The 15,397-nt window shown below is 54.8% G+C and overlaps 1 protein-coding gene across 2 annotated transcripts in view; it reads right to left on the bottom strand.

The window, feature by feature from the left end:
* Positions 1-930: 930 nt before the first annotated feature.
* Positions 931-15,397, bottom strand: part of ZBTB7C (zinc finger and BTB domain containing 7C) — a 107,331-nt gene continuing 92,864 nt past the window's right edge. For both annotated transcript variants that reach the window (XM_026039954.1, XM_026039961.1), the window contains exons 4-5: positions 7,431-8,636; positions 931-1,618 (exon numbers count right to left, since the gene is read on the bottom strand). In XM_026039954.1, coding sequence (XP_025895739.1) covers positions 931-1,618; positions 7,431-8,620 — 1,878 coding nt within the window. In that variant the 5' untranslated portion in view covers positions 8,621-8,636. The remainder of the gene's footprint in view (positions 1,619-7,430; positions 8,637-15,397) is intronic.

Genomic DNA, 15,397 nt, shown 5'->3' with positions numbered 1-15,397 from the left:
CGGTCGTGGCCTCTGAGCAGCCCCAGCAATGGGTAAACACCCAAATTACAAAATAATAATAAAATTACAGTCCTCTTATTCCCTTTGATTCTGTGCATCCTGCCAGTCTGCCTCCAGGAGGAAGGGATCAGCTCGGGGGGTCTCGTGTTTTGGGGGAAACCTTTAGTAGGACCTTTGCTACTAAGGTCCCCTGAGATGGGACAATGTGGGCACAAAGCTTTGCGTCTGATCAAAATTGCACTGTTGGTGACACTCAGGTGTGCTACTTTTTGCCACCAAAATATATATTTATAGAGATTTTTTTGGAAGGTGTGTGAAGAAGAAATTAAGGACAAACATCTCAAAATGTTTGAGAAATTGGGGCTTCAAGTCAAGGGAGCTGTTAGGCCTCATTGATTTAAACGGGCTTTTTTGCATCAAAATTTTATCGCTGCAAAGCGAAGGCTAAAAAAAAAATAGAAGGAAATGTTTCCCTCCAGAATCACATTCTTTTTTTGTTTTCTTTTTTTTTTTAATGCCGCCGCAGTCGAAATGCTCAGAGTGGGATTTGGTTCCTTGTYGAGTATGTTGAAATGGGACCAAAACAACCCAAACTGCCCCGTTACCCTGGCCAGGCTCTGCTCCCGGGTGACATTCAGCCTGTTTTGTGTCAGGGTCCCAGCTATCCCAGCACAGCTGCCCTGAAGGCTACTGGAGGCGYCTGTGGAGCTCGGCCCGTGTCCGTGTCCCCCATCGCCTTCCCGCGCTCCTTAGCGGAGCGAATCCCGTTGCCAGATGTGGCAATAAAAGCCAAGATTAAAAAATGAAGCCACCCCTAGAGCCCCATGACCAAAATGGCCGAGGAATGCAGCGTAYGGGGAGCAAGCGCGGCCGCCCCGTCCCTCACCGTCCTCGTGGAGGCGGCCACGGGCCGGGGCGGCGGCGGCCGCCTCAGTTTCCCGCCTCGGAGATGGGCGCCACGTGCGCCAGCCCCGCGAGGCCRCCAAAGCTGCCGCTCCATGGGTCGGGCAGCGGGAAGAAGGGCTGTCCCGTGAGGCTGTCCTGGCGGCCCAGGGCGAGGGCGAAGAGGCCCGCGTTCCTCTCCATGTCCATCTGCGCGCGCCGCAGCAGCTTCAGCTGCGTCTCCTCGAAGCGGCTCTCCAGCTCCTGCAAGCCAAAGGCGTCGGCGGCGCCGCCGAGGAGGCGCTCGGCACCGGGGCCGGGCAGGCACACGGGCGCGCTGCCGAGATGGCCGYCCACCTCGAGATGGCCGCCCACCTCGAGATGGCCGCCCACCTCGCGCAGGGCGGGCGGCACGGCGAACGCCTTCTCGCCCGGCGCGGCGCCGCCGCCACCAGCACCACCGCCGAAGAGCAGGCTGGCGGCCCGCCACGCCGCCGGCTTGCGGCCCCGCCGCGGCCGCGCGATGCGGCAGCTCTGGCGCTTGATGTGGCGGTGGAGGTGGTCRGAGCGCGTGAAGCTCTTGTAGCAGAACTCGCACTGGTAGGGCCGCACGCCCGTGTGGATGCGCATGTGGTTCTTCAGGTCGTAGTTGTGCACGAACTTGGCGTTGCAGTGGATGCAGAGGTAGGGCCGCTCGCCCGTGTGCTTCCGCATGTGGATCTTGAGCTTGTCCTGCCTGGAAAACAAGAGCGTGGTCAGCGAGGCAGCGAGGTGCYGGTGCAGCTCCCCTTTTCGGACGCGTCGGGAGAACAGGATGGATGTAAGACCTTCAAGAAGTCAGGAGGTGGTGCGAGGGGCTGGATCACCTGGAGACACAGCGCGGGGCTGGTCTCCAGCCCATGGACCAGCTCCTGTCCTTCAAGGAGGACTTTGGCCCTGCAATGGTAGGGCTTTGGCACGTTGAGTGTCAGGACTCCTTGGGACTGCTCATTGGACTTGYTTGGGTTCAACCAGAGGAGATGAGTGCCTGTAAGGGGCAGCCCCAGCCCTTTAGGAGTCTGCAGCGAACTCCAAGCATTTATTGGAAATGACAAAAAGAAAAGGAGGGAGTAAAGGCTACCTGTGGGAATACCCACAAAGGAGAGAGGCTTCTGCAGGCCAACTGCTCTTATGCTCCCAATGACCACTGGGTGTCTCAGGAGCCCTCGTTTGAAGCTGGAGCTGCTACGCGGGCCAGAGCGTGGGCAGAGCTGGGCGCTCCATGGGTTCCAAGGCCGGCACATACACACACACACACACACACACACACACACACACACACACACACACACACACACACACAGACCTACTTGCACTTCCAGCCTCCAACGACTGCACAAGGTCTGGAGGTGGTTCTTAAAGGCAGCCACAGGATGGCAGGGCACCCATCCTGATTGCCTTTGTGTGCAAAGGCAGGATTTCCAGAGAGGGGAAACACCAGCAAGCAGGAAGAACGCTTTCCCAAGCCGGCCATGCAGTCACTGCTGTGATTTTGTTTTCCCAATAAATAAATATTCCCCTCTGCAGTCTGCAGCTGCACAACTAAGGCACCCGATGATAAAAAGTGAATTTGCGTGAGCCTGGCCAAGTTTGCTGCTGAGATTGCACAAGTGCAGTGCAGCACAGAAAGCAAGGAAACAGCAAAGCGAGGGCATTGCAGCTGCTTTCTGACATGCTTTGGGCTTGATCTCTTCGAGACATTAGTGACTGATGCTAAGAACACATATAGAGCTATGGTATTCATATACATAAAATAGGTGAGCTTGCAAAAAAGGAGCCAAAATATATTTATGCTCAGGTCAAGCATTAAAACTGTGCAAGGTGCTGCCCACAGACAGCTTTCTGCCCCCCTGTCCATGCCCCTCTTGAAACAGTTGGTGGTGCTCGGATCAAATCCTGTTGCTTTACATGAGTCCTGTCATCTGGTGCCCAGAGCAGTGGGTCAATGCCGTGCACGGGGCTCCCTGGGCTCCGTACAGACCCATGGGAGTCCGACCCACAGATGGATGGGTCAGACCAACCACCTGCTGCCAGTGCGCTGCTCCCATATCCCCTTGGGAAAACTTGTCCCGGGGCATAATGCAGCAGCACTGCAGGCGACGGAGATGCTTTCTGCTTGCTCCGCAGCTCAACTGAGCTTGCACAGCCTTCGGTTTTCCAAGGCTTGCAACTTGGCGAGGTTTGCAGGGAGGCAGAGAAATGCCCCTGCGCCGGGCACCGGCCCCAGCTCCTGCTCCCGAGAGCCAGGCCTGATCTTTGCAAAGACGCTGCGGTGCCGTGCTTGCCGCGTGGGCACGGTGCCCCTTAGCCTCGCTCTCGGAAAGTGCTGAAACCGGTTCTCAGAAACAACACAAAGACGCATGGAAAATTTCAGCCCAAGTGCAGCACGCGCGGCGATGTTACAAGCCGACGGGAACAGGGTCTCGTAACGCACACTGTTGGGAAACCTTAATAAAAAGCAGAGCTACCAGCCCCACCTCTAGCATAATTTAAACCTATATATGTAATGTTTAACCTAGCAGGATCGCTTTTCCTAATAAACACGCGGCGTGCCAGGGTTGTACAATGTAAATACAGGCAGAGCTCTTGCAGGCTATTACCCATCTCTGTCAGCAGGCAGGGAGAACCGCGATCCTTCCCTGCACGCCTCTGCTGCAGCGGCAGCTCACGGGCTACAGAACAAGGGAGGTTTTCCAGGCTCTTTTTCCTCCAAAATGATATTTTTCAGGACATGCCGATGTGCAGGGAGAAGCTCCCAGGAAAGGGSCCTCCATGCTGGTAGGTTGGGTGTTTGGAGCAAGCTGCCCAGCTTGCCGTGTGCCCCATTGCGGGATCGGGGGTGGGTTGGTGGGCAGCAACACGTGCCAGCTGCGTGTGGATGCCCCTAATGCAATTGCATCAGGAGAGCGATTAGGGCTCTGCGAGCTGTCACAACACAAATAACACGAGCAAATAAAGTTAACCTTTCTGGCTGCAGTAGTTTCTCCTTGAATGCTCTGGGGCTGCCTTGGTGGGAAAGCTGAAATATTTGCACTTTTCTTCAGTCCTTTAGCAGGGCAAAACAAGAGCCCAGACCCTGAGCAGCCTTTGCTTAAGAAAAAAACAATGAGCTATTGACTGAAGTCTGGCCTCCTGCAACTAGATGCCCACCAGAGCCAGGACCGATGCAAGGTCCTTGCTGTGGGATAAAAGGGAACCCTCTCTGCTTCCTGCTTATCAATTGGCAGTGGAGATAAGATGCATGGGAGGATTAACCCGGGAATTTCGCTGGGATCTGTGTGGTACCCAGTTTTGCATCTCCTGCTGCTGGTTGCAGTGGGTGACAGTCCAATGCTCTCGGGAAGCGGGAGACTCCCTGGCAGAGCGAAATGCATAAGGCAAGTGGCCTTAAAAAATAAAATCAATGATCTGAAACTTCCACTTTGCTCACGGTGTTAAAGCRGGAAAAACCCTCCAGCCTCCAGCTCTATGTGGGGAGGCGGGAGCCTTCCCTCGGGCTCTGCAAACAGGCTGTGTGCTGACGACCTCCTCCCAGTGAGGGGGATGTGGGAGGGATGGTGCCTTGGGGCTGGAAGTCCTCCCGACCTTCTGCTTTGTACTGAGAGGCTGCCAAGCACAAGGAGGGCACGAAAGGAGCCGTGAAGTTTACACATCAATTAGTAATAGTCCATGCTAGGCCAAAACGGGATGTGATGCTGAGCAAGCCAAGGGTCTTTGCAACTGCAGCCATTGCCCCATTCCGGATTGGGTTTCCTCATTTGATTTTCTCAGAGGAAAAGTAGTAGAGAGGACAGTAGTAGAGACTATAGTTGCAGTGATGGGACCAGCCGTCAGCCCATTTAAGCTCAGCGCTCCAAGGTGCTGAGGCTGGAATTAAACCACGGGTGGCATCGACCTCCTCTGATGGTGGCTGGTTGCCACTTGCACACGGGATGCGGCATGAGGAGGTGTAGAGCTCAGRGGGAGCAGAACCTCAATGGCCAAACTGAAGTGAGAACTGCCTCTGTGGCTCACAATGAGGCAAAGATTTAAGCTCCAAGGAGTAGCAGCTCAATGCACTAGGCTTCCTGAGGCTCCCTGGCCAGGAAGACGAACGTGCCCCAACGTGAGCTCGTTGGGAGCCGCTCTGAGCGCACGCGGTGGGTCTGGGACCAGGGATGGCTGATATGGCTGGGCCATCTCTGCGTGACGGCGCGCGGGCGGTGAAGAGCGGTGACAGGCAGCTCCTATCGTGTCACCTCGCAGCTCTGTGGCAGGGGGCTCTGCGGCCTCACAGCCCCTCGAGCTGCGGCTGTCACAGGTCCTTCGAGAGCCACGCGCGGCCAGGCAGCGTCTCGGCAAGGTGGAGGCTCGGGAGCATCRCTTCCCTTCTCCCACATGCTGGTTCACCTGGTCTATCAAAGCCTGGAGTAGGGGCCAGGATACCCAAATTTTCACCCAACCACTCTTTTAGCTATTGCAGTAAGYGTGAGCCAATGCCAACATCTCGCCGTGCCTCAGTCTCCCCAGACAAAGCCCAGGATATTGGCCTTGTTTGCAAAGGAAGGACTAAACCCTAGCACTACTGTTACAAGAAAGGGGTCACCAATCCACCAAGGCATTTCACTTTCCTCCCTGCAACTATCACTGAAGTGTCACATCCAGGAGCAGTGATAAGAGCTCAGGAGACAGCAGGCCAAGCCCCAGCCATGGCCTGGGCTCCGGTCTGGAGATATATCCACTGGGATGAACCCCACCACTCGTCCCGTTGCACGCCCCGGCGCGACGCTCCATGCATTATAACACAGCGTCTGCTGCGCTTAAGGAGCAGAGCACGGGAATTTATTGTCAGGTCAAATCCTCATCATCTGCATAAATTCCACTTGAGTATTATCACAGGGACGGGAGAAGAAAAGACAGGCTGAATAGAGGAGCACCCCAGGTGTCTGGTCGCTGTCGGGGGCTCGGCAGCTACTGTGCACATCATTTTGCTCTGCTTTTCTCAGCCCAGCCTAACCGGGCTCTCTGTCTCACACGTAGCCAGCAGCTGAAATACCACGCTCTTGTCAGAAAGCTTTATTATTGTGGTAAAGATTGTACTCATTAGATATTAATTATACGCAGCAAGAGCCAGTCCAGGAATCTATTTGTCTCTGCTCACCAATTAAACTTGCCCAGCTTTTCAAAGACTTTACGTTCACATAGCCCTCTCAGAGCCCGCTCTGATTTATTAGCATCTAGGGCTCTGCGAGGGAGCAGAGAGATGGTGAGGCCAGGAATTRGCACAGAGGGTTGATCTGAGCTTGCTGTCTCTGCTCAGACCTAGCTTAAGAYGAGTTTTACCTAACTTGAAATTCCTAAAGCCAAATTATTTTATAAGTCTCACAAGCTCTTTGCAGTCAGCCAAGAGTGAGGCCCCCCTTACTCATCTCCCTTTGCGTTGGCCAACACCTCCAAAGGGGCTTCTATTGTCCCTCTGTGGAGCGAGCCTAGCTGCCAGCTCTTGGATGGTTGACATTATGGGTGATGAATCCCACCCTCGCAGATGGACATACAACAATTCGGACCACTCTGGCCTCTGCAAGTGCAAACACTGTCCTGGTCTACACTGTCATGTAGACCATCAGTGATCTATGCTGATGCCAAAACAATGTGCAAAACCGAACTACATCCCACAGCTAAATGTCCCTCCCAACCCAGCACTTCTCCCCGCACACTAGAGATGAAGCTTCTTTGGCCCTTTCACCAAGAGCAGCCATCTGTTTTCCTCTGGTCTTAGGCACAAACAGCACTTTCTGCTCCAGCTGTGGTGAACTATGGCAAGGCTGAAAATCTTCAACTATTTATTTCAGCTTTTGTACAGTAAGTGATTAAGACAGATCACTCACAAGCCACTGAAATACACGGCTTTGTTTTCTTTCTTTCCTTCTCTCTCTCCTTCTTTCTCTCTTTCTTCCTTCTTTCTCTTTTTGCTTTTAAGAGATATTAAGAGATAGAGTTCAGCTCTATATGATTTTTTTCCTACTCCCTCTAGAGCAAAACAGATATAGTTCAGGTGCCTGTGTCTTCACAGCCCTGTGTGGTTATGTGCTGCTGTGGAAGTAGCTGCGCTAGAGCACAGCAAGGCACCGAGGGAGCAGGCGAATGCAAAGGATCCCTGGAGACCCAGTGCAGAAGTCACTGCGACTTCAGACGAGGGTCATTACCCTTAACTTACGTTGATAAGTTATTACTTCTGCAGGTGGAAACCTCTGCCCTTCACTGGCAGAGCAGTTATCAGCCCTTCTGCTGTAGTCRTCACCTCCATCTAGGGAGCAACGAACACTGAGACTTGGGGCCACCTGGTGCCACCATAAGGGTTGTCTCCTCTGTTGCCTGCCGCTTGTCCTGGGGGCAGGATGCTGCCTCCCCTCATGGCACCCATGGTAGAGCTCCAGGAATCATCCATGGGTTTGGGAATGAGCCCCCTCCATCCCCTGCTGCCGCCCCCTGCCTCTCCACGAAGCCTGGCAGAGAAACCCCATGCCCACCTGGTGAAGCGGACCTCACAGATATTGCACATATACGGCTTCTCTCCCGTGTGGGTCCTCATGTGCCGGGGCAGCTTCCCGGCCCCCATGATGACTTTGTTACAGATGGGGCACTGCTGCGACGCCTTGGGCTTTATCTTCCTCTCTTCCTCCAGAGGCCATGGAGGAAAAACTCCTCCAAACTGGGTTGCACTTAGGAAATTGAGATAAGTGCTGTAGTCAGTCTCTGCCTTAATATGCCCTAAGGGAGCTGCTGGGGTGTTGGTAAATATGTCCTTGAAGAAGTCATTAGGGAAAGGAGGAGGAGGAGGAGGCAGGTCTTCCTTCTCCTCCTCTTCCTTGATCTTCCTCTTTTTGATCACCAGATCCAAAGGGCCGTTGTCTACTTGTGACTCCTCGAGCTGGGAAAAGGAGTTAAAATCACCATTCCAGAGGTGGGGGAAGAAGCTAGGGGTGAAAGGAGAGAGAGCTGTCCTCCTTTCGGGGATGTTTGTCTTAGGGTACAAATTCTCCCTCAGCAAGGACTCAATGGAGAAGTCTCGTATCACACCCAAGTGTCCAGATGAGTTATTGGCTGGATAGTGATTTGGAAAGTCTTTAGGTGCTTCTGTATATGCTTCTTCGGTAAGATCAGACTTAGAAGGGCTTTGGTGACAGCTTACTTCTTGGACATCAGTTAGGTTCTCCTGATTGACAAAATCCTCCACTTCCTCCTCTTCTTCCTCCTCCTCCTCCTCCTCCTCATCTTCATCTTCGTCATCGTCTTCGTCCTCTTTGTCATCTTCCTCTTCTGCCTCTCTGTCAGGTTCCATGATTTCAAGGCATACGTTGATAATGCACTGAATCTCCAGCATCTTGGCCGCGCTGAGGATGTGCTTGACGTTTGAGGTGGTGATGGTGAGGGTTGAGGTGTAGGCGAACTCGAGGATGGCAGAAAGTGCTTCAGGCTTGACAAAGTCAATCTCGTAAACATAGGGCTGGTCTGTTAAAGTGCTGGTAGTGAACAGTTTTTTGAAGTACTTGCTGCAGGCAGCAAGGACAGACCGATGAGTCCGGTACTCCTGGTCCTGCACAATGAGGATGACATCGCAGAGGAGACCGTCGTGTCGCTGCTCATTTAAACCGCATAGGACTTCACTGCTGTGGTTCGGGAATGGGATCCCGATAAGATCTTCAATGCCATTGGCCATATTCTCATTTAGTGCCCTAGGACAAAGCAGAGACAGGAGGGCGTTAGCAGGGGGGTTCCCAATCAGTAACATCTAAATGGCCCTGCCTTCTGCTGCAGTATTTTTCTCTCTTCTACATCACTTCCATCTCCATAATCACTCTCTGATTCCACTGCCCCAATACATTAAATCTCCCTGTCACCTTTACCTCCTTCCACATCCTCTACCTCTGTTTTCCTCTATGTCCATTCAAGTCTCCTTCTTTGTCTCCTTCCTTCTCTCCTCTGTTCTCAGCACCAGCACGTGCTCCCTCCTCTTTTTCACATCCTGTCCCCAGGAATCTTGCTCCACGACTTCCTCCCCATGACGCCTCTTCCACATCCTCCTGGAGCCACCACCATGCAGGCGCATGCAGAATTTGCCATGTTGGGCACTCTCTGGGGAAAGGGTGACGCTGCATTGTCTCACACTGCTTGGCACCAGCTCCTACCCCACTAAAGCAGGACCAGCCAGGGAGGGTCCTTGGAGCTACGCAATTTGGTGACTGGTACAACCAGACTTCCCAAGCTAGGAGGGACACAGCTCCTTGCCGCAGCAGGAGAGCTGTCCTCACGGGCCAGCAGCTCYCCAGGTCCATGACCCATGCTCCACTCACCCCTGGCAACTTCCCCATGTGGACATTACACAAGAGTGTCTTGTTGGGGGATCTCAGAAGGAGACAACCAAGCACTCAAGCGCTGAGYGAGGGCCTGGCCAGAGGCAGATGGGTGCGTGTTGACTCCACCAACGAGCCGAGCCTGCCCTGGCCCTGATTCTGTCCAGACAYGTTAGCGTGTTATCAAATGCCCCGTGTGCCTGGCAGACACCTTCCCCTGCCAGAGCCGCGCCGGCTGCAGAGCGGAATTCGGAAACACAAAGCCCACACCCAAAAGGAAAACCTTATTTTTTGCCATTTTTTAATCTGTAAGATGTTTCCTCTTTTAAACAGCTCCAACAGCTCTTCCACATGAGAAATCCCAGGAAAGGAGAGCGACTTCCTCCAGCAAGTTAGGAATGCATTAGTCCTGTCACATGCAGAATATATCAAGCAGCCCGGGCAGCTTGGGCTACGTGAAGCCTTTGGAAGCCCCCAGGACACAGGGAACGCGGTAATGCTGTTTCACCTCCAAAAGCCCCTCTGCAGAGCAGCTGCTTCACTGCTGAGCAGGAATTCTCCAAAAAAGCCAGCCTGTGCCTAAGTAAGCCCTACCCCTAGCCATYTCTCAGGGCTTGATGCCATCGTGCGCCAACATGCGGCTTCCCACCCCAGCCTATCTCTGCCCCTCTCTGGGATCCATCCCCCTGGCCTGGGAGCTGCTCCGCAGGCAGCGTTCCCGTGAGAAGGGGCCATGGTTGCCTCCTCCTGCCTCCGCAGGGTCAATCAGCAGCCGAGGCCTTGCCCTTATCTCCCCCACACCTAATCAGCGCTGCCGAGCGAGCGGCTGCCGCGGGGGAGCAGGTGGGCGAAGGCCTTGGGAAAACGGTGCCACAGGAGCGGAGCGCGGAGCAGCCACCCACGGGGCASCTCTGCACGCGGGGGCTGCTCTGTCTGCCAGTGCAGCAAATCCGCTCCCTTGGAGGGTACGGGCGAGGTCCGGAGGGACAAGTAGGAGCCCGGGCAGTGCCACGCTGTGGCTGCGAGCGCTCCTCACCGCTSTCCTCCTGGGGAGACCTTCGCAGCCCTCAGGGTGCTGCAGCTCAGGAAGCCCCACCTCAGCCCCAGTGCTCAGGGCCAGCCACGGCCCAAAGAAGTGAACAWTTATGTCCTGTGCCAGGGCTAACGATGGCCCCATCACACCTGCTCTGCACCCACTGTGACCTCCTGCATCCCGCCGGCTCATCCCTCTCCGTGCAGCTTCTCCCCGAGATCCCAGGATCTGATGGGGCTCTAGCTGAAGCCCACAAGCATGGGCTGACAGAGCARGACTCTTCATGCCCCTGGGTGGCTGCCCTCACAACGCTGCTCCCGACCAGCCAGCCCAGAAGAGAACAGGCTGCTGACACCCCTCCGAGCCCCTCTTTCAGCTCCAGGCACCARTGTCCAGTGTTTTCATCTCAGGAACAAAGATCCCAGCCCCGCATCCCCTGGCGCGCACATTATCTGCAAAGTAATTATGCCTGTTGTCTGAAACAAATTGGTTCATTACAGTGTGCTGTGCTTAACCACGTTAACCAGTWACGCTCTTCCCACAACCCAACAGGCTCCACCAAAAACCTTCCTTTAATATCGCTGACAAATGACAGCAAATCCAACATGTTATCCAAGTGGAGCGGAAGATTGTAAACCAGTCCCTAYGCAGGGGAGGAAGAGACAACTTCCTTTTTCGGGCTTTGCATCTTAATAATAAGCACATGCAATTCAATTCCCTCTGCTGCATTTATTTTTTAGCCCTTTGTAATTTCTTTTTTTGCTTTGATAAACATTGATGTCCAAGCAACGTGGTGTCCACAGGAATTCCGAGCTGTTCTTGCCGGATCAGCATACGTGCCAGAGATCAGGAAAGCAGCAGACTACGAGATTGTTCTGAATTCCTCAGGTCTCATTGCCGAGGGCTTCATTATTTCTCCTGGACACTCGGCTCAGGAGTCCCTGATTTGTGGCTTGTTCACTCAGCAGCCRCAAGAGGGAAAGAAAAATGGAATTAGAAGCGAGAGCAGGAGGTGGGTTATAAAGCCCCCAATACAGCGGGAAAAGGAAGGGACAGCTGTTGTGCCCAAAATGATGCACAGCTCCCTTCGGTGGCAACGGCCTCATTTCCCTTTATCTTCCCACTCTCGCTCTGCCGAGATGTGCTTTGTTAACCGGGAAGCTGATAACTTACAGGACGGTGGCAGAATTGAAGGTGATTCATGTAATTTAAATGTGGTGGGGAAAGGAAAAAAAAAGAAGAAGAAGAAGAAGAAGGGAGGCAAGAGGCCATCCATTTGCATAGTTTGCAGAAAGGGCATTTTTCCCTCACAGGGCAGTGTGACAGCTCCATGGTGCCACGCGGGGCCCGCAGCCTGAGAAATGACCTTCCGATTCCCGTGTGCGAGGCTGCCCTTCCTCCAGCCGCCCTCCTCGTCCTCCTCGTGCGCCAAGCCCGGGGCGGAGGCCACCAGAATCACCCATGAAATGCAGCAAAAAAAGCGCCCTGCTCATGTAGCATTCCAATAAGTAAAAAATATAAACCTGCTAAATCCAGTGGAATAAACTATACATTAACATTGCATATCATTAGTTGCACATATCCCTTGGGTGCCCCAAGGAGGAGGAAACGGGTGGCTGCGGAGCCAGGCTGCTGGGCGCGGGGACGGGATTTGGCTCCGCTATCCCTGCTCCTCCTTGCCAGCCTCCGCTCCAGCCTCCGGCAGGGAGGCAGCGGCTCCTCGGCCGCGCCAGCCCGCGAATGGAGGATTTGGGGTGTTTTTATTATTATTATTATTGGGTATTTGTGCATGTGAGACCACCCTCATCCGCCAAGGTGCAACAGCTCCTCTGCAGGGGGATTCATCGAGCAGGGATTCACATCTCCGGCCCCTTCCATGCACTGCCGTCCATGTCCTGGTCTGCCGGTTATTCCGTGGGAATTGGTTCCCGGCTCCACCACCAGCTGSCCCATGACCTTGAGCGAACCTGCTGCTCTCTCCCAACCACCCAAAAAACCAGGGCTTGCCCCATGCCCACCACCAAAGGGAAGGAAGCTCATTTGGCAGAGCTGGGCATCTGCAAAAGCCCCTTCGGAAGGGCAGACGGAGAGACTTTTTACCCTTTTATTTGGAAGAAAAGRGGGAAAAAAAAGCAGAATTTAAAAGTCAGAGAGGTAAATATTTCCTTAAGCGCTCCTCCCCTCCGAACATCTTGTCTCCCAAGGAACGGGTTATTAAAGCACCCAGCCTAGGAGCCGGCGTTCCTCCCCTCCGGCAGGAAGGTGGGGCAGGGAGCGCTCCGTGTCTTCCCAGCGCATCCCGGCGCAAGGCCGAGCCAACGAGGAAAACACCACCTCCCTCCCGGGGAAATAATCGCATATAGAGAGATATAGATATAGTCATATTTTTTAAAAGGAGTTGATGGAAGGAGCGAGAGAGCAGCCTTGCCCTTGGGACCAGTCGCGCTTAGGGAGCTGGGCACTGAGCAGGGAAAGGTGCCTCCTTGCTAAGGGCTGCGTAGAAGCTCATCCGGCCAACGACCGAGGCCAACAAGAAAAACAAAATGAAAAAAACACGGAATTCCTGGATTTTGTGCGGATCCAGACATGGCAGGCAAGGGCAGCGGTTTCCAAAGCGATGCCTGGGGAGGGAAGGATGCCAAGAGCGTCACATTAACCACATCTATCGTGCGGCTGGCAGGTTGAGCCCATGTCAACGATGGATATTTGCACATACTGTGCAAAACTGTCCTGTTTTGCAGTCTGGCCCTTTTGCTTCCGATAAGCAGGCATCAGAGGGCCGTGTTCACCACCAGGCTCAGCACGCCATGCAAAATCCAAGGTGGAAGAGCCACCTTCAGAGCGGGCTGGACAACTGCTCCAGTTTGCCCAATGATCCCCAGCGTGTGGTGGGACAGGAAATCCCTCTTTTCACTCAGAAAGGTGACACAGAAATCCCTCTTTTCACTCAGAAAGGTGACACTTCAATCACCCAGCCCCAAAGCCAGGCCGGGCACCAGCACTTAGGACCTGCAGCTTGAGCTCCCAAGGATCTCCAGACTCTTTCGTGTCTCCTCCGTCTTCCATCCCTGCCCCTCTCCACCGAGGTCTCGCACCCCAGTGTAGCCCTAACGGGTGGTTATAACGTCCCCGGGACCTGGCTTTGCAAGATGAAGCTGGAGGTGCTGTCCCCCCACCAAGCCCTGCGCTCCCCAAATCCCTGAACTTCCCAGCTAGATGCAGACAAGAGCTCTGGCAAGGGCAGAGCCCAGCCTGAAGCCTCTGGTAATTGTAGGGCTGCATTTTTAGTCTGATTTCTTCTTTCTGCCTTCTTTCAAGTACTCAGCACGCTCTGCAGTTTCAGAGCTTACACAAAGGTCTAACCATGGGCAGGGATGACGGGAAGGGGCTTTTGGGGTGGTCACGTCCAGCCCCAGTGTATCACTATGGCCCTCTGTCCTCGTGCCCCTGAGCAGGCCGCTCCTACCCCAGGCTCCAGCATCCTGGGCGGTTTAAAATGGGRTCTTAGGGACGCGGGAGATTACCCATGTGTCCGAGCCTATCTATACACAGACACAAATACAGGTACACTGCACACACCCGTGCCTGCGGGTGGATGTGAGTCCTGCGGGAAGGGCAGCGTGTCCAGCCTAATGCGACCGACTTTCCATTCGCGCTCTACAACCACCCCGCTCTCATGGCAACTCACACGGACGTCGGGTGACRCGCGCTCCCTCCCACATGGGGCTTGGTGAGGAAAAAGGAAGACTGGAAAGAAAGGAAAAGGAGGGAGCGAGAGGGAAATGCGCCGGCGCTGCTGCAGAGCTGCTCCTGCAGCGGAGCGGGGCGGCCCGAGGGGCCGTGAGCGCTGCAGCCGTCCCCTTGGGCTGCCCCATCAAGGTGGGCGAAAGGCCGGGAGGAATGGGGAGGTCGAGGAGGGTTTTCTGGACATGTGTTTGCTCCACGCTCACTCCCAGGCCTCCYGCCTGTGGCCACGGAGCCATCCCTGTTTCTGACGGTGCCACCAGCACCCAAGTCACCCAAGCCCACCATTCCCGGTGGCTGCACTTGCCACCCTCTGGGGCTGGCCGGACCCTAGCAGCATGGCCTTGCCAGCKGGGAAAAGCCTTCTCCAGCCTTTGGAGCTGGCCCCGGCTCTCCCTGCAAGCCCAGGCAGGCGAGGAAGGTCACGTCCCTCCCTCCTCTTCTCCTCGGGGCCACAAAGAGGAAAAGAAAGAATATATATAAATATATACACACACACATATATAAAAGTAAATATATATATATATATATATATATATAAAAGTATCTATATATGTATAAAAGCCTCCTATTGAGCAGCGCACTGGGTGGGTTTACTTCCTGAGGAGGGCAAAAAAAAAAAAGGAACATGACGGAAAATGTGCCCAGTTTAACCATGGAAAACTGGTTTGGCCGCGGGCCCTCCGGAGCGGCCGGGATGGCGAGCGGCCTGGCCCAGGGCTCCGGCAACACGCGGGCGCCGCRGAGCAGCGGGAACGGGAGGCTCCGTCCGTCCCTGTCCCCCCGCGGCCTCCTCCTCCTCCCCCGGAGCGCGGGAGGAAGGTGCGGGCGGGAAGGGCGGGCGCTAAACGAGCTCCAGATGTGCGGGGCCTGAGTCACAGGTTGCTTGTGCTGGGAGTGGGGATGAGGCGGGAACAGGATGAGCCTCCGAGGGAGCCCCAGCGCCCACACGGGGGGCTCCCTTCCCAGCCCACGCTCATCCCGGCGGAGCTTCCCGTGGAGAMCCACGCGTGACGACAGGGGTGTTCTCGGGACCGGGGGCTCAGTGTCCCCTCGCCTGGGGCCTTTCCCTGCACCTCGTGTTTCTGCTCRCCTCCCGTTTCATCCATTTGCAGCCTCACCCGCTGTACCAGCGAGGTCCATCCCAGACACTGCACCAACGCCCCAAGCTTATCGGGATGTCCCCRGGCGCTGGGGACACTTCAGTTATTAGCTAGAGGGCTCCTGTGCTGCCCTGACCTGACGGTGTGKGAGAGACGCTCCGAGCTACACCTTAAACCCAGCCTACTTCCAAGCACCGGGTTATTTGCAAACAGGATGTCCCTGCACATTTCTTTCCAGCTCCTTTAGCTCCCCAAACCACTGA

The sequence above is a fragment of the Nothoprocta perdicaria genome, unplaced genomic scaffold (genome assembly GCF_003342845.1).
Source record: "Nothoprocta perdicaria isolate Ctin4 unplaced genomic scaffold, notPer1 scaffold_10, whole genome shotgun sequence".
NCBI lineage: Eukaryota > Metazoa > Chordata > Aves > Tinamiformes > Tinamidae > Nothoprocta > Nothoprocta perdicaria.
The sequence above is the reverse complement of the archived record's forward strand: the minus strand, read 5'-3'. Positions and strand labels throughout refer to the sequence as shown.